This window comes from Chiloscyllium punctatum, chromosome 37 (genome assembly GCF_047496795.1).
Source record: "Chiloscyllium punctatum isolate Juve2018m chromosome 37, sChiPun1.3, whole genome shotgun sequence".
NCBI classification, from domain to species: domain Eukaryota; kingdom Metazoa; phylum Chordata; class Chondrichthyes; order Orectolobiformes; family Hemiscylliidae; genus Chiloscyllium; species Chiloscyllium punctatum.
In genome coordinates this window covers 65,825,779-65,843,230 of record NC_092775.1, presented here as the reverse complement: position 1 = coordinate 65,843,230, position 17,452 = coordinate 65,825,779, and the positions used below count along the sequence as shown (strand labels likewise).

Here is a 17,452-nt window from a genome sequence, read left to right as displayed (position 1 = left end):
GATGTGATGTCTGTGCTCACTCTCATCTTACCAAACAACTTTATGATGCTGGTCAAAGGGTTTATTTGAATATCTGGCAGATACCAAGAAATGTAATTTAAAATGTTTGCTGTGTTTTATTTGTTGTACTCCTGCTTCAAAATGACTAGCCAAGCAAATTGCTGTCACTGTTGCTGAGAAGAAGATTAAAGGATTTCAACCACCAGATTTAAGTGGGACGATCGACCTACTCGGGTGGATAGACTATCGTATCACAGGGTAAGTATGACAAGAGGTAAACGTAGTTTTTATTTTGTATCAATGGCTCTTACTGTATTACAGACTGCTGAGCTTCAATTCCTTTTGAAAGTGGCAAAGTGACTATAGTATCAGAAAATTTACAACCCATTCTGTCTATGTTGGATGAGTTACAATATTCTAGAGTAATTCCATCTTCCCACATTTGGTCCATAGCCTTGCCCTCAGATCCAGTTCTGATGAAGGGTCACTCGACCTGAAATGTTAACTCTGATTTCTCTCCACAAATGCTACCAGACCTGCTGAGCTTTTCCAGCAATTTCTGTTTTTGTTTTGTATTCTATGGGGGCCACTTGGCCAATCTCATTCCAATCACTACAACAAGGTGGAAAGCTAATGCTTGTTTGTATTTGCAGGATGTACATTAAAAGTTTTGGATTGCCGAGTTCCAACGTAGGATTCATCCCCAATTCTGGAGTGAAATTTTCAATGGATAATGTCTACATTGACATCGGTGGACAATGGCATGTGACATTTGGGCTAATGTAGGTTTTTATTTTGTGTTCCTTTATAGCCTGATGAAGATGTTAGTGTGTAATGTTCTGTTAAATATCAAAAGCCCAGCTTCAAATGCTAAGCATGATAGAAGATATTCAATCAAAATACAAAACGATAGCAACCTCTCTGACTGAGAAATGTATGAAAAATTAGCATGTTGAGATTGCTACATACACTAACTCCACCTTCTTCTCACGCAGCTGTTCATGGCCTTAGATTGACCTGTTTCCTCACTGAGACTCAGTTCTCATGTACCTGAGGAATACACGCATAACATGCACTCTCTGTCCCAAGTGAGGCAGATAGTGGTTGAGGAATGTGAGGATGGGATGGCCGTGCACCCCTTTCTCTGTCAATGCTTGACTTCATATTACATGGCGTACAGATCCCAACCGGGGATTCCTGTCCACTTTGAGTGGTCTTGGAGCATGACCTCCCCTTGTCAAAACCATGCTGACTCGGCCCTATTTTATGATGCACTTCCAAGTATGCTGCAATCTCATCCTTAATAAAGGACTTGAAAACCCTCTGCTCTCTCCGTTGCTGTGATGAAGCTCCAAGTATAAAGCTTATTTCAGGAATCTCATGGTTAGGCAATGCAGCCTGCCCAGCAGAACTGATTGAGCCTGATCTTGCATCGATGCTGGGAATGTTGGCCTTTGTGGAAATACTGGCTTCAGCATGTCCATCCTGACAATGGATTTGCAGGGTCTGGCAGAGGCAGCTCCAGTGCCATCACTCCAGGAGTTCAAGGGGCCTGCTGTACATATTACACATCTCTGAGCAATAAAAGGTGAGTATCAATGTAGACTCTGTAGACTTTGAGCTTGGTGCTAAGTGTGAAGTCTTCAAACACTCCCTTCCTCAGGCAATCAAAGGCTGCACTGTCACTTTGAAAGTAATGTTGAACCTTGTTGCCAATATCTCCCGTTGTTGTCAGTAAGTTCCTAAGGTTTGGAAAGTGGTCCTCATTGTCTAAACCTTATCATGGATTTTCATACCTGGGGGTGGTGCGATGTGGTGAGGCAGGGCCCAGTTGACAAAGAAGTTTAGCATATGCCCCCCTGCTCTCATACCGTCTTAATGAAGATGTTGATGTTAGCTTGAAGCTTGTTCTTCAATGCTGTGCGGATGCAAGCAAAGTCTGCATACTGTTGTTCAATAACAGCAGCATGATAACCTTGGAGCTGACCTGCACATGAACAAATTCTTATTTGTTCTGTAGATTTGCTCCCATAATTCCCAATCAAAAACATTTCCTGCTGTGTACTTCTGTGCATCCATTTTATCAAATAATATTTAAACAATTCCATAACTATAATGCAACAAAATTTTAGGGGTTACCATTTTAGGGAATATTATCAAACTTGACAATTCCATCTATGAAAGAATGATATAATTGTGTGACGTGTCAGCTGTGGCACAGTGGTTCCACGCCTACCTCGGAATTAACAGGATGTCGCTTCAAGAGCACAACATCTAGATTGACATTCAGTCACAGTTGTGAGAGGTTATTGTACTTTAGGGAACCAGCCACCTTTCGAATAAGTCTTTAAGACAAGGCCCATCTGTCCTCTCTCAAGCACATATTGCAAATTGTTTAATATCAGCATTGTCTTTCTCCCTCTTGGTTTATTTACCTCCAATCATGCTTCAATCATCATTTTCAGCAAGTTCTCATACCTTAGAATATGGTCAATCCAACCTTGCCACCTTCTGATGATCTTCCCTTCTCTGGACTCTGAGAACTTCTTGATTTCTCTCGTGGTCTCTCCAACTGACCTGCTCCATCCTTCTCCAGAACCACAGTCCACAATCTTCAATCCTTACTTTTTTTGAAGAGTTCACATTTCAGATCCAGACAATAAGATGCTCATCTTGATCATTCATTTCTTGTTCCTTCCTATACTGAGCAATTCTTTATGTTTTGGCAGATGTATTCTTTGCTGACTTGCTAAATTGGAAACCATAAGGATCCCACTAAATGGGATGTGGGGTAAGGAGACTGGACCAGTGATGAAAATGCTAAACAGAGAAAGGGTAGAATACTAGCCGGAAATGTACTGCATTATAAATTATGAGAAAGCTTTTGACTGGGTGAACTGGCAAACTAGTAAGCTTTAGAAAGAGCTTGAGGGGATCAAAGTTCACTTGAGCGATCGAAGAATTATTTAGTTTTATGCATGGGGCAGACACTGTCACCAGCCACACAATATTGACCATTTTGTGAGATATTCATCTGTCTGTTTGCCAGATTTACTCTGTGTGGATGCTTTGTTTGGGCCACAAGGAACAGTTTCGATGAAGAACAACTGCACAAATGGGGTCAAATAATTCATCTGGGGCAAATGTATAAGCAATTGTTACATGTGCATTACCCTTCAATAGAAACGATGGTGGAACCTTCGAACTGAACATCAAAGATCTCTCAGCTGCATTCATTGTCAAGGTTTCACAGGATGGGCCTCGACCAGCACTGAGTTACAGTGACTGTGACGCGAGTTTAAACAATTTCGACCTTCAGCTTCACGGAGGGGGCAGGTAGGTCTATTGGACAAGATGGAAAGTACATACAATGCAAAACATCCAGGAAATGCATACTGTGAAACATACAAGGTATATATTTTGTAGGACACCCCAAGAATAAGAATTGTGAGATATAAAACACATCAAACATAGAAATTTCTGGAGAAACAAAGAGTCATATAGCACAGAAACAGGCCCTTCAGCCCAACTTGTCTATGCTGACCAGGTTTTCTAAACTGAACTATATCCATTTTTGGCTCATTTCCCTCTAAATCTTTCCCTCCATGTACTGTCTAAATGTCTTTTAAATGTTGTAATTGTTCCTTCCCTCATCACTTCTTCTGGCAGCTCATTCATATACACACCACGCTTTGTGTGAAAATGTTGCCCACCAGGTCCCTTTTAAATCTTTCTCCTCTCACCTTAAACCTATATCCTCTAATTTTGGACTCCCCTACTGTGAAAAAAAGACCTTGGCTATTCACCTTACCAATGCACCTCATTATTTTATAAACCTCTATATAATTACTCCTCTATATCCAGCCTTTCCTTATAACTCAGACCTTTTGGTCTTGGTAAAATCTTTCTAAAACTTTTTTGCACTCCTTCCTGTTTAATAATATCCTTTAGCAGGGCAACCAGAATTGTACACAGTACTCCAAATGTGGCCTTACCAACGTCTTGTATAGACACAATATAACATCCCAATGCCAGTATTCAATGTTGACTGATTGATGAAGGCAAGCATGCCAAACACTTTCTTCACCACCTTATCTACCTGTGATGCCACTTTCAAGGAACCATGTCTCTGCACCCCTAGGTGTCTCTGTTCAACAACACTCCCAGGGCCCTACCATTAACAGTGTAAGTTCTGCCCTGGTTTGTCATACCAAAATGCAATACCTTGCACTGATCTCAATTAAACTCCATTTGTCACTTCTCGGTCCACTAGCCCAGTTGATCAAGATCACATTGTACTCTTACATAACCTTTTTCACTGTCCACTATACTGCCATATTTGGTGTCATTCACAAACTTACTAATCATGCCTCCTATCTTCTCATCTAGACCACTTAGATAAATGATGAACAACAGTGGACCAAGTAGTGATCCTTCAGGCACACCATTGGTCACAGGCCTCCAGTCTGAACAACAGCCTCCACTACCACTCTTTGTTCCTTACTGTCAAGCCAATTGGCTAGCTCTCCCTGGATCCCATGTGATCTAACCCTACTAACCAGTCTACCACGCGGAATTTTGACAAAGGCCTTGCTAAAGTCCTTGTAGATGACATCTACCGCTCTGACATCTACCTTCTTGGTCACCTCTTCATAAACCTCAATCAAGTTATTGAGACATGATTTCCCACTCACAAAGACATGCTGACCATCTCTAATCAGTCCTTGCCTTTCTAAGTTCATGTAGATCCTGTCTGTCAGAGTCCCCTCCAACAGCTTACCCAACACTGACATTAGGTTCACTGGACTGTAGTTCCATGGCTTTTCCTTGCAGCCATTCTTAAATAAAGGCACAACATTAGCCACCCTCCTATCTTCTGACAGCTCACCCCCATAGCTCTCATGATACAAATATCTCTGCTAGGGGCCCGATGCTTTCTTCCCTAGCATCCCACAGTGTCCTGGGTTACACTTGATCAGGTCCTGGGGTTTACCTAACTTTATGCATTTTATGACCTCCAGCACCTCCTTCTCTGTAATGTGGACTTTTTTCAAGACTTGACTACTTTTCTGAGTCCCCGAGCTTCCATGTCTTTCTCCACAGTAAGTATTGATGCAAAATATTCGTTTAGGATCTCACCCATCTCCTGTGGTTCCACACATTGACGGCCTCGTTAATCTTTTGGGAGCTTTTTTCTCTCCCTCGTTACTCTTTGTCCTTAACTTGTAGAATCTCTTTGGATGTTCCTTTACCCTAACGACCAAAGCTATCATATGTCCCCTTTTTACACTCCTGATTTCCATTATGTGTACTCTTTTACTTGATTCCAGCTGTCTATGCATCCTCCTTTTTCTTGACCAGTGCCTCAATACCTGTAGGAGAAAGGGAGGACTGCAGATGCTGAAGATCAGAGTCAAACATTGTAGCTCTGCAAAAGCACAGTCAGTCAGGCAGCATCCAAGGAGCAGGAGAGTTGACGTTTCGAGCATAAGCTCTTCATTAGGAATCTGTAGTTATTCGGTGTTCCCTACTCATGCAAGTCTTACCCTTCACACTAACAGGAACATGCTGGCTCTGAACTCTCTTTATCTTGCTTTTGAAAGCCTCCCACTTGCCAGCTGTCCCTTTACCAGCAAATAGCCTCTCCCAATGAAAGTTCCTGTCTGATACCATCAAAATTGGCGTTGCTTCACTTTAGAACTTTAACTTATAGACCAGGCCTATGTTTTTCCATAACTATTTTAAAATGAACAGAATTACGGTCACCCAAAGCGCTCTCCCACTAACACCTCAGTCACTTGCCCTGCCTTATTTCCTAAGATGAGGTGGAGTTTTGCTCTTCGCTAGTGGGTCACAGGTCTGATAGCATCAGTGGAGAGAAATAAAGTCAGTGCTTCAAGTCTTGTATCGCTCATCGTCAGAACTGATATCACATAAATCTTCATACAAAACTGGTTTCACATTGACAAGCGCTTCAGGTTTCATCACAGTACTTCGCACTTTCTGTGGGAACAGCAAATGTGTTTGTCGATTGATTCTCCATTATAAACCTCTTCTAAGCAATGGAAGAAAAATCATGTAGCTTATTTATGGGCACATGAATATTCTGTTTTTAGAGAATGTAATTCAGAGCATTTGGGAAGCAAGATAGCTAAATGTGGAAAGTTAAAAATCACACAACACTGTGTTATAGTCCAACAGGTTTATTTGAAAGCACGAGCCTTCAGAGCACTGCTCCTTCATCAGACAACCATCTGATAAAGGAGCAATGCTCTGAAAGCTAGTACTTCCAAATAAACCTGTTGGACTATAAGCTGGTGTCATGTGATTTTTAACCTTGTGCATCCCAGTCCAACACTGGCATCTCCAATTCATAAATGTGGAAAAATAGTTAAGCTGCTTTTCTGTCCTGAATGTGTTGACTCACATTGTTTACTTGGTCCTACAGTCACAGGCAGCCCTCCAATAGGACCTCACCCAAATAACGGAGATCAGTTTTTATTCAACATCAACTATATGCACTTTCTTTCCCCTCCATTGCTCCTAGTCCAGTAACAAGTTGACAATTATAAAGCCACTGCTGCTTACCTTGGCTGAAGTCAGCTAAGTTATCTCCGGTCACACCTTTTTGTTTGCCTAAACAGCAATGCTGGTGATGATCTGAGTGCTGTGAATGCTGAGGCCAATAACTCCACGCCTAGCTTCCCCAGTGGCTGTCTACCATCAACAAGGCACATGTCAGGGGCATGATGGAATATGCTTCACTTGCTTGAATGCCCCAACAAAAATCAAGAAGCTTTTCACCATCCAGGTCAAAACAACTCACTTGATTGGCACACCATCCACCACCTTCCACATTCACTCACTCCAGTGATGCACAATGGCAGCAATGTGTACCAGCTACAAGATGCTCTGCAGCAACTCAAGGTGGTTCATCTGACAGCACATTTCAAATGTCCCACTAGGGCAAGAGCAGAAGATACACTGGTGTACCACCACCTACAAGATCTCCTCCAAACCACATACCAATCTGACATGAAAATATATCACCATTCTTTTACTGTCATTTGATTAAAATCTTAGAACTCCCTTCCTACAGCACTGCGTATGAATCTACACCTCATAGACTGCAGTGGTTCAAGAAGACAGCTCCCCGCCTTCTCAATGCAACATAGAATGGGTGAACAAAGTTAAAAATCACACAACACCAAAAGTCTGTGCCTTACAATTGTGCACTTCACAACCACCTGATGAAGGAGCAACGCTCCGAAAGCTAGTGTTTCCAATTAAACTTGTTGGACTATAACCTGGTGTTGTGTGATTTTTAACTTTGTACGTCCCAGTCCAACAGCGGCATCTCCAAATCATAGAAGGGTGACAAATGCTAATCTTGCCAGTGATGTTCAGATACCATGGGCAAATGTTTAAAGGGTGATGAAGGAAAAATGAGTAATTTTAAAACCAGTTTAATAACTACTGAGCATGGTGGCTCAGTGGTTAGCATTGCTGCCTCAAAGCACCAGGGAACTGGGTGTAATTCTAGCCTTGGGTGACTGTCTGTGTGGAATTTGCACATTTTCCCCGGGTTTGTTCTGGTTTCCTCTCACAGTTCAAAGATGTGCAGATTAGGTGGATTGCCATGGGAAGTGCAGGGTTACAGGGTTAGGGAAGGAAGGTGAGTCTGGGTGGTCTGCTCTTCGGAGAGTCAGTGTGGGCTTGTTGTGCCAAATGGCCTGTTTCCACTTTGTAGGGATTCTACTCCATAGTAAAGAAATCAAAAATATGGTTCCAATATCAATTATTCTTAGAAGCAAGTAATGGATTAGGACTGAAAAAAAATTATTTCTGACAGTGTTTTATCTTTTTAAAAGCTGGTTTTACAACATGTTCCTTTCTCAAGTGAAAAATAAAATCAAAGAAATTGCTCCTCAGAAGGTAAGCTGACATTTTATTTTCTCTCTAGGTTCAATGCCATAATCAATAATAAGCCAAATATTCTTGTAAAATTCAAGAGAAAGCAATAATTATTCGTAAAGTTGTGTGTGCAACAAAGAGATGGGTATAATTGCACTAGTGTAGGGGTTCATTAAGGTTTTCATATTATCTGAGTTTAAACACTTAGAAATGATTGATGTTACAAATCTGTTAGCAATACAGATATGAGTGGGCTTGAATAAGAAGCACAAGGCAAATATTAGTGAGGCGAATGTTGATAATGCAGACCTTTTTAATTCGTTCCTACATCATGGCATTGGCACGGCAGTATTTGTTGACCTAAAGTCCTTAGCAGTTGCCACCCTGCTAGAGTCGCATTTAACCAGATTTCATAGGACTTTAGTGTATCAGGGATTTTTACAACAAGCCAACTGCTTTTCAAATGACCATTATCTAGTGGTAGCCCACAGATCATTAGGTTTCACTCTGGTTGATGAGATCTGAATAGTAGAAATGAAACCTATGGTATCACAGGAAGAAAACTAATCACTGATAATTCCTACAGACAACCTAAAAGAAGGGGATTGAGATCTATTCGCATGAATGAATGAATGATTGGTAGGTAGGTAGATACATACATACACAGTCCTCAGCAGAAATAAGAGAAACTACCTTGGGAATTAGCAGCCCATTTTAGAGCATACTTGATGGTCTTTTGCAATAAAGTCAATGGAAAAGGAATTTGGGTGCAGCATAGAACAGATTGTTTTATGATCTGTAAGAACTGCATAGAGTGTTCCAATGAAGACCAATTCACTTCCCTGTTCTTGTCTCACTGGAATTTCCTGTCTCCTCAAGCCAACTCGAATGATTCAGTTCAGCTCCTCTGCTTTAGCAAATGATGATCAGAAGGAAGGATGTAGGATGTAAAGATAAAAAGTAGTGCAATTCAAACTATGCAATATGAGTAATAATTGTAGAAACTGGAAATGACATTCAGAAGAAAATGCAAGTGTATATACATTTTCTATATACATTCTGTTGTATATGGGTCTGATGGAATTGAGAGCTGAGACAGCAGAATAAGCAAGACCACTGTGATGATGTTACAGTCAATTGGAAAGAAAGTAGAGAGAAAGAGAGACAGTGAAGAGATGTGCAAGTTCTTGTATACAATGCAGTAACTCAATAAACATTTTATTGTCAAATTTATTAGAGTCCTATGGCCTCTACAAGCTAGATGAAAGGAATGGATATCCCCCATCTACCACACATCACTGCAGGCAGACAGCAGTGTCATAGTATAAGGGACAGATAGGAGGTAACTATAACAGTAAGATCCAGAAAAAAAACACAAAACCTGCTTTCATAAAGATCAAAACTAGGCTGAAGGGAATGGTGCCAGAAAGCTTAACAACTCCAGGGCACAGCAGCAGGAAAGTTGGAGTTACACAGAGTAAGACAACTGACAACAGAAGAATGCAAGCAACATTGCAAGACTGTTGTCTGTACAAACACTCTTAATTCCAGATGTGAGCTGGTGAGCCAGGTGGAAGTTGAGGTGAGAAACTTTCTAGGAAGCTTAGAAAAATCTAGTAAAGGCATAGAGATAATCAGGCTGCGTGAGCAAACCTGATAAAAACTTCAGCAGCTTCAATTCAGAACAAGTGACAGTAAAGGAAGGTCAAAATTACAGGGTTGAGGGAAGTAAGACAGAGGATTTTAGTCGTTTTCAAAATTTAACAAAATATTTCTTGTGTAGCAGAGAGATGCTTTGAGGATAATAAAGACCACTGTGCATGTCATTGCAAGTCTCAGAAGCACGGGAAAGCTTCCATTACTCCTAAGGAAGCAGGAAAAGACATAATTGCCACAAGCTAATTTAATACAGAGGAAAATAATACCTAGTAAGCATAGAAAGGCATAGCATCTGAATTTTCATTGCTAGGAAAATTTAATCACAAGAAAAGTCTGAATATGGAGATTTGATCACAGTTGTGATCAGACACTGTTGGTTTTATAGGATAAATTTCAGACCACAGAAGACTGCACCTTTAAGGTAGTTGTAAGGATATCCATCTCACCTTCAGTCACTCTCTGTATTCACTCCATTGCACAAAATCAGTGAGCTATGTGTATGTGACATAAAGTAGCATGGGTAAGCACAGTGATATTGTAGCTGTGTAAATAATTAGTGCTTTAAAAAATATTCAAGAAATCTGACAAAATAAAAACCCGAGTTTTTATAGCATTTCTTGCATAGGTGAACACCTAGAAAACCACAAAGCACCTCAGAGACTACATCACTGTAGTTGTTACTGATGGCACTTGGACAGATTTATTACAGGTAAAGTTTAAGAAATTAGTATTTGCAGTCTTTAAAATGTTTGCATAATCATGTACAAACTATAACATCTGACTGGGTCACTAGATTTATGAAAAGATAGAAACTTATTGGAAATGACTGAATTAATCATAAATGGCCCTAGAAGGATAAAGTTCTGACTGCAATCTCATGGTATGGTCCCTCATCCACCAGATAACCAAACATGGAGAAAGAGCTGAACTCCAGAAGTGAGGTGACAATAACTCCCCTTGACAACAGGGCAGCAGTTAACCAAGTGTCATATCAAGGAACCCCAGAAAAAAACTGAAGTGAATGGAAATGAGGAAGGAAGCTTTCTGCTGGTTCGAGTCATACAAAGAAAGACAATTGTGGTTGATCTCAGCTCGAGGACATCTCCACAGGAGTTCCTCAGGGAAGCGTCTTAGGCCCAATCATCTTCAGTTGCTTCAGCAATGACCTTCCCTCATCATAAGATCAAAAATGGAGAGGTTGGCTGATGACTGCACAATATTCAATGCCATTCATAACTCCTCAGATTCTGAAGCAGTTCATGGCCAAAAGCAACAAGAATTGAACAATATTCACATTTGGGCTAACATGTGGCAAATAATATTCACACCACATAAGTGCCAGGCAATGACAGTCTCCCACAAGAGAGAATCTAATCATCATCCCTTGACATTCAATGCCATTACCATCACTGAATCCCCCACTGTCAATATCCTGGTGGTTACCATTGACCAGAAACTGAACTGGACTAGTCATATAATTATTGTGGCTTAAAGAGCAGATCAGAGTTGAGGAATCCTGTCAAACATCACCTCTTGACTCCCCAAATTCTGCCTATCATCAACAAGGCTCAAGTCAGAAGTGTGATGGAATACTGCCCATTTGTTTAAATGAATGCAGCTCCAACAACACTCAAGAGTATTTGTCAAGAAGCTTGACACCATCCATACAAAACAGCCCACTTAATTGATACCGTATCCGCAAACATCAACTCCCTCCAACATTACACCTAGTAGTGGTACTACAGAAATTCACCAAAGATCTTTAGATAGCACATTTCAAACACACACCACTTTTATCTGGATGAACAAGGGCAACAGATACATCACCATCTGCAAGTTTCCCTCCCAGCCTTGTACCATTCAGACCTGCATATAAATCAGTGTTCTTTCACTGTCACTGGATCAAAATCCTGGAATTCTCTCCCTAACAGCATTGTGGGTTCATCTCCAGCACATGAGCTGATTCAAGAAAGCAACTCACCTTAACCTTCTCAAGGACAATTAAGAATGAGCAACAAATGTTGGATTGCTCCCCATAGTTTTCTGAATTTAAATATAGGTTGTTCTGCTATAACACGCATTTGATTAACACAGATTCTCTGTAACATGATTGACAAATTCGGGACACTGGTTCTAAAGTGCAAACTTCTAAAATGTATGCTGGCTGTAACACAATTACGTCACCAACACTTTAAGCACTGTACCTAAAGCACATTTTTTTCTATAATGCACAATTGCACAGAAACACAACCATTACATTATAGAACTACATGTCAAAAATCATTGGCAACAGAAACTTATTTTTATATTGTGTATCTAGTGTATTAGAATATCCCAAGGAATATAATTAGACACATGTTGCCAATTACCAAGGAAGCCAATATTATATGGGTGACTAAATATTCAGTCAGATAGGTAACTGTTAAATCTTGCTTTTAAATAATTAGAGAAATGGAGAGGAGAAGAAGTTTTGAAAGTAATTGCACAACAAAGGGATAAAGACATGGCATCCAGAATAAAATAGGGGATGGAGGACAGATGTGAAGGAATGTAAGATTTTGGAATGTTGTGGAGCTTTAGGAGGTTACAGGAATAGGGAAGAAATGGGAGCACAGGGATTTGAACACATAACAATTTTAAGATTGTCACTTTGGTAGATCAGGAGTCAATATAGATCAATAAGCTCAGAGATGGAAGGTGAACAGAATGTGGGTATGGGACAAAACACAGTGAGCACAAACATGGTTTTCTGTGATGGAAGTGGGCATTTGCTCAGACTATTGAGTTGTGAAGAGATGCTAAGAGAAGAGGAACTCAAACTTCTATTTGGGCTAAAGGACATTGGTAGTTTTCTTCTTCCACACTTTCTTTTAAACAAGAAAACCATTGCAGAGTGAGATGACATAAATTTGAAAGCTGCAAATGATAATCTAAAGTTATTTTGAAAAGTAATGCCAGAAGGAATGTCAATTAATGTATCCATGCATTTTTCTCCTTATGATCCTGACTACTTGTTGAATTTATTTGCAGCTGTGCTCTGAGTTTGGAAATACAATTGGAAAGCTCGAAACCTTGATCCAGAGGCTGAATAGTGAGTACATTCAAAGGATGATCAGCAGATTGTGTGCAGATTACTGTACCTCCATAGGTTTTACATTTGTATTATTTTGTTTCTCAGTTTCACGGCAGTTGGATAAGTATGTGGAATTTGACTATTCTTTAGTTGGAGAACCAGAAATTACAAGTAACTCCATTGTTCTTCCCATTAAGGTAGGCTGTCACATGTGATAGAAGTCTAAACAGTAAAACCGTGATTCATTGAGCAAGAAGTCATTTTCCTGTCTCTGCTTCAGTTCCCCAGAACTTACATTTCCAAACATAATGGTGTTTATTTTACAATGTGCCTTTCTGTCAAACTTTTAAATCATCTAAATTGCCTTAACTAAGTTAACTCCAGAGGCTTAACCTGTCCAAAATCAAATTCTCCTTTACATACTGTTTAATCTTCTTCTTTGAGCAATTGTCAGGATGCAAATAAAATGGAAACAAGCAGCCCTCCTTAAAGTTTAACACATCAGTCATTTAGGAAAATATCCTCTCATTCCAAAACATAGCAGAAAATCTCTGTTCTGCAGAATGTCTCTCCACCTATCTTGTGACTATTGGTTCTAAATAGTGCAAGATGGCTGTTCTCCATGAATGAGGAATATTAAGCTGTTGTATTAGTGACCCCCCATCTCCTTTCTTCCATTCTATCTCTTCCACCCCTCATCTTAATCATCTTCCCCCCCCCCCCCCCCCCCCCCGCCCCTCACTTTGTCTTCCATCCTTGCCCTCTCTCCATCTTCTTCCACTTCCCTTTCGACCCAACTTCTCTTTGATCTGTTACAGGCCCACTTAACTTTATTGTTTTCATCCTTCTCTCCAAGTCCCAATCCATTTCTTTCACCCACTTACCCTTCGCCCTCATCTCTAAGCTAATTTAACATGAAAACTAAACTCATAAAATCTCCTCATGAGTATGATTTCTGTGGTTGACTTCTGCTGAAACTAGTTATTCACAAAACTGTCAGGTTCCTGTACATGCTGTAGTAGCTTCAACTGCACCTAAAGCTTAGAAAGAGTGTGGTGAACTTCCTCTATATGTGGTTTTCCAAAACACACACGAATGTTCTCAATTTCTCCCTTGCCACAGGATATCTATGCAACAGCCTCTTTGTGAACCCAGCTGATATTTTTTAATTAAGTTAGTACAGCCACCTGTCCAGCAAAATATCAATATGTATTGCTATAAATTACATTGAATAATATGAAATCACTCTACGTTAGCTTGTAAAATATTTTGGCGTGTAAAGTTACAACCACCACTGTCTTTGTGGATTCAGTTATTTGGTCCCTGCTATCCTGCTGACTTCTGTTATTGAGTTCATGATCAGTTCTGATATTACTGGGGATCTTCTGTGATGTCCTTTAGGGTGAATTATATGATGTTCAAGACCATGTGGAGTCCCCATTCACTGCGCAATCATTTAAGCTTCCAAATACCACCGATCACATGCTGGCCCTTGGTCTGTCAGAGTACTTTGTTAACACGGGAGGATTTGCATATTTTTCAGCTGGAGCTTTGCATTTCAACATCACAGATGATATGGTAAGTGAGTTCTTCTTTTAAAGCACAGTGATTAGAAATGAAACTGACAGTGACTAATATCAATCCTGCCCCCCACGCACGAGGAAGTAGAAGATACTGTCCCTCACCTTGCCCTGATGGTTGAACTGCGCTGACCACTTTTTGATGCAATTTGCCAATTCTTGCTGAAGCTGTTAGTTGGAATTATCTGCTGTTTTTTTAATGCACTGGCTGCAGGGTCCTCAAGCAGGAAATGAGGTGCTATTCTTCCAGCTTGTGCTGAGCTTCGCTGGAGACAGATGTTGGCCAGGGAACATGGTGGTATGTTGAAGTGGCCAGAAACTGGAAGCTCAGGGTCTTTTTCGTAGGCAGAATATGTAGACAGGTCTGTGAAGCGGTCACCCAGTCTGCACTTCGTTTCCATCATGTACAGGGAACCACATTGTGAGCAGCAAATGCAATACAATAGTTTGAGTGAAGTACAGGTAAATTGCTGCTTCACCTGGAAAGTGTGTTTGGGGCCTTGGGCTGACAAGTGGCCAGTAACATTTGCGCCGCACAAATGCCAGGCAATGACCATCTCCAATAAGAGACACGATGAACACTGTCTTTGACATTCAACCATATTACCAACACTGATTTCCCTACTATCAACATACATGGGGTTACCATTCAGCAGAAACTCATCTGGACTTGCCACATAAACATAGGACTGACAACATCAGGTCAGAGCTCGGAATACTGCGGTGAATAACTTACCTCCTGACACCCAATCCTGTTCATCATCTACTAGACGTAAGTTAGGAGTGTGATGGAATACTCCCCATTTGCCTGGATGAGTGCAGCTCAAACAACACTCAAGATGTTTAACACTATCAAGGACAAGGTAGTCCGCTAGATTGACACCACACCGATAAGCATCCATTCTCTCCTCCTTTGACACTCAGTAGCAGCAGTGTGTACTATCTGTAAGATACTCTGCAGAATTTCACCAAGGATCTTTAGATAACACCTTCCAAACCCACAACCACTGTAAATCTAGAAGGACAAGGGCAGCAGATACATGGGAACACACCACCTGCACGTTCCCTGCCAAGCCACTCACCATCCTGATTTGGAAATATATTGTCATTCCTCCAGTGTTGCTGGGTTAAAATCCTAGAATTCCCTCCCTAAGGGCATTGATGGGTCAGCTTACTGCATGTAGACTGCAGTGGTTCAAGAAGGCAGCTCACTACCACCTTCTCAAAGACAACTAGGCACAGGCAATAAGTGCTGACCTGCCAACAATGCCCACAAATGAATAAAAAAAGGAATCTAGTGTAAGACTTGTTGAAGTGACACATTAATCTAGTACATGTAAATAACATACAAGAATACCTTGATGCTGTGTCATTTCATTTGCCATTCACTCATTGTTAATGTGGCATTTCATCCATCATATTAGCTGTTCGGAAAATGTTGGGGTCAGAATCTCAACTCAGTTGCAAAGCAGCAAGATTTCCTCATCAATTCTCAGGCACTAGCCATACTTCATCTGGGTCTTATATTTTTTCATCTTATTTCAGATTCCAAAGGACATACCAATTCGACTCAACACGTCCAGCCTGAAACCTTTGATGCCTAAGGTATTAATTATCATTTAGATTTCCAGTAATGTGAAATATTTGGATTGGTATCACCCGATTCAGATGCTTTCACCATATATTAACAGTTTTTCCAAGTAGGAATCTTTTTATCAACTAAATATATTCAATATTGTGTTGTCCAATTACTTACTCACTCCAAACATTTTCCTTTTTTTTTAAAGTTAATTCTTTCAATTTTGTCCCATATACCTCTTTCAAACCTAAAAAATGGACAAAGTTTGGTAACCTACCAAAATAAACATATACATAGTTGCTTTTAAATGTCTTTCTCCATGTTCAGATTTGCAGCATAGTATTTTCATTGGTGTACAGACCCTAAAATATTTTATATTAAATTATATTTTGTGAAATTTGGAACATCTGTCATTCACAGTTGATCTGAAATCCATTGGATTACACTTAGCTTTGCCAGAAAACAACCCGTCATGATTTCAGATATATAACATTGTAAAAATTGTTATAAATGAGCATTAAATATCAATAACCTTTCAAAACTATGGTGGCAGCTTGGCTCACTTTATGTCAGTCTTGCAGATGAGTCTGATATTAAACAACTTGATCCAACTTAAAATTAAAGAATATAATTTGGTGGGGGAATATGGTATCAGTTGAGGTGCAATCACTTGGCTGGGACTGCGGCTCTTGACAATGGCTTAAGTGGTCATTAAGGAATTCTCCTCAAGTGTTCAAGAGCAAGGTGTTCTGGCCAGCATTATAACCTCAACTAATACCACCCAAAATAAATTAACTGGCCATTCATTTCATGGTTCATAGTGGAAAGTTGCTGTGTCCAATTTTCAAATCTGTCACTTGAGCTAATATGGCATCAAGAGGACGTTGATGGATATTTTAGGTTTGAACGTGCCCAGTTCTATGGGAGCCGAAGCTGAGTCAAGATAAGTTTGGAAATAATGTTAAAGGATGGATGGATTGCTCCACCAAGCCCTGCAAAAATTATCTGGACTACTGACACTGGTTGGACTTCCACCCTTCATGATTGGGAACCCCTCAACTTCCCCCGCCTCATTAAGCCAGCGATCTGCATTGGACACTCATTTAATAATCTGCAGCTCATTGGCCTCAGATAAACAAAGTAGGTTCATCCAATTCATGGCCATCCTTTCACTGTGGGCACATGTGATCAGTCATTGTGCACGGCTATTTCATCACGTAAAATCTGATACTGCTGGATGCTTCAATGTCCACCCACTTAGCAGCAACGATTGTATTTAATTTGTGACACACTTTGGAATAACGTTGAGAACTATAAGATTCGAGGTAAATCTTACCTTCTTTCTTTCCTGCTTTGGAATGAGCAAGGTTAAATCCTTGAGGTTGACTTATTGACTGTTTTAATAAATTGTTGTAGCTTAGATATGATTTGCTTTTCCAAAGATATACATAACAGAAATCATTCCAAAGACAATAATACCATTAACTGTATATATTTAATGGCTACATTATTCGAATAGATCAATCACTGATAGAAAAATAGACTATTACTAATAATTCATTATTTTAAACAAACAGATCTGTATATTTTACACAAAAGTACAATACTGTAGCCTTGACATGCAGACGGTTCAAATTGTCTGAAAAA

General features: G+C 40.1%; 1 protein-coding gene across 1 annotated transcript in view; it reads left to right on the top strand.

The window, feature by feature from the left end:
* Nucleotides 1-17,452, top strand: part of LOC140463172 (bactericidal permeability-increasing protein-like) — a 49,551-nt gene that overhangs the window by 6,125 nt on the left and 25,974 nt on the right. The window contains exons 3-10 of the mRNA XM_072556950.1: nt 150-258; nt 654-782; nt 3,184-3,336; nt 7,872-7,935; nt 12,604-12,664; nt 12,752-12,843; nt 14,048-14,224; nt 15,772-15,831. Of these exons, the coding sequence (XP_072413051.1) occupies nt 150-258; nt 654-782; nt 3,184-3,336; nt 7,872-7,935; nt 12,604-12,664; nt 12,752-12,843; nt 14,048-14,224; nt 15,772-15,831 (845 nt within the window). The remainder of the gene's footprint in view (nt 1-149; nt 259-653; nt 783-3,183; nt 3,337-7,871; nt 7,936-12,603; nt 12,665-12,751; nt 12,844-14,047; nt 14,225-15,771; nt 15,832-17,452) is intronic.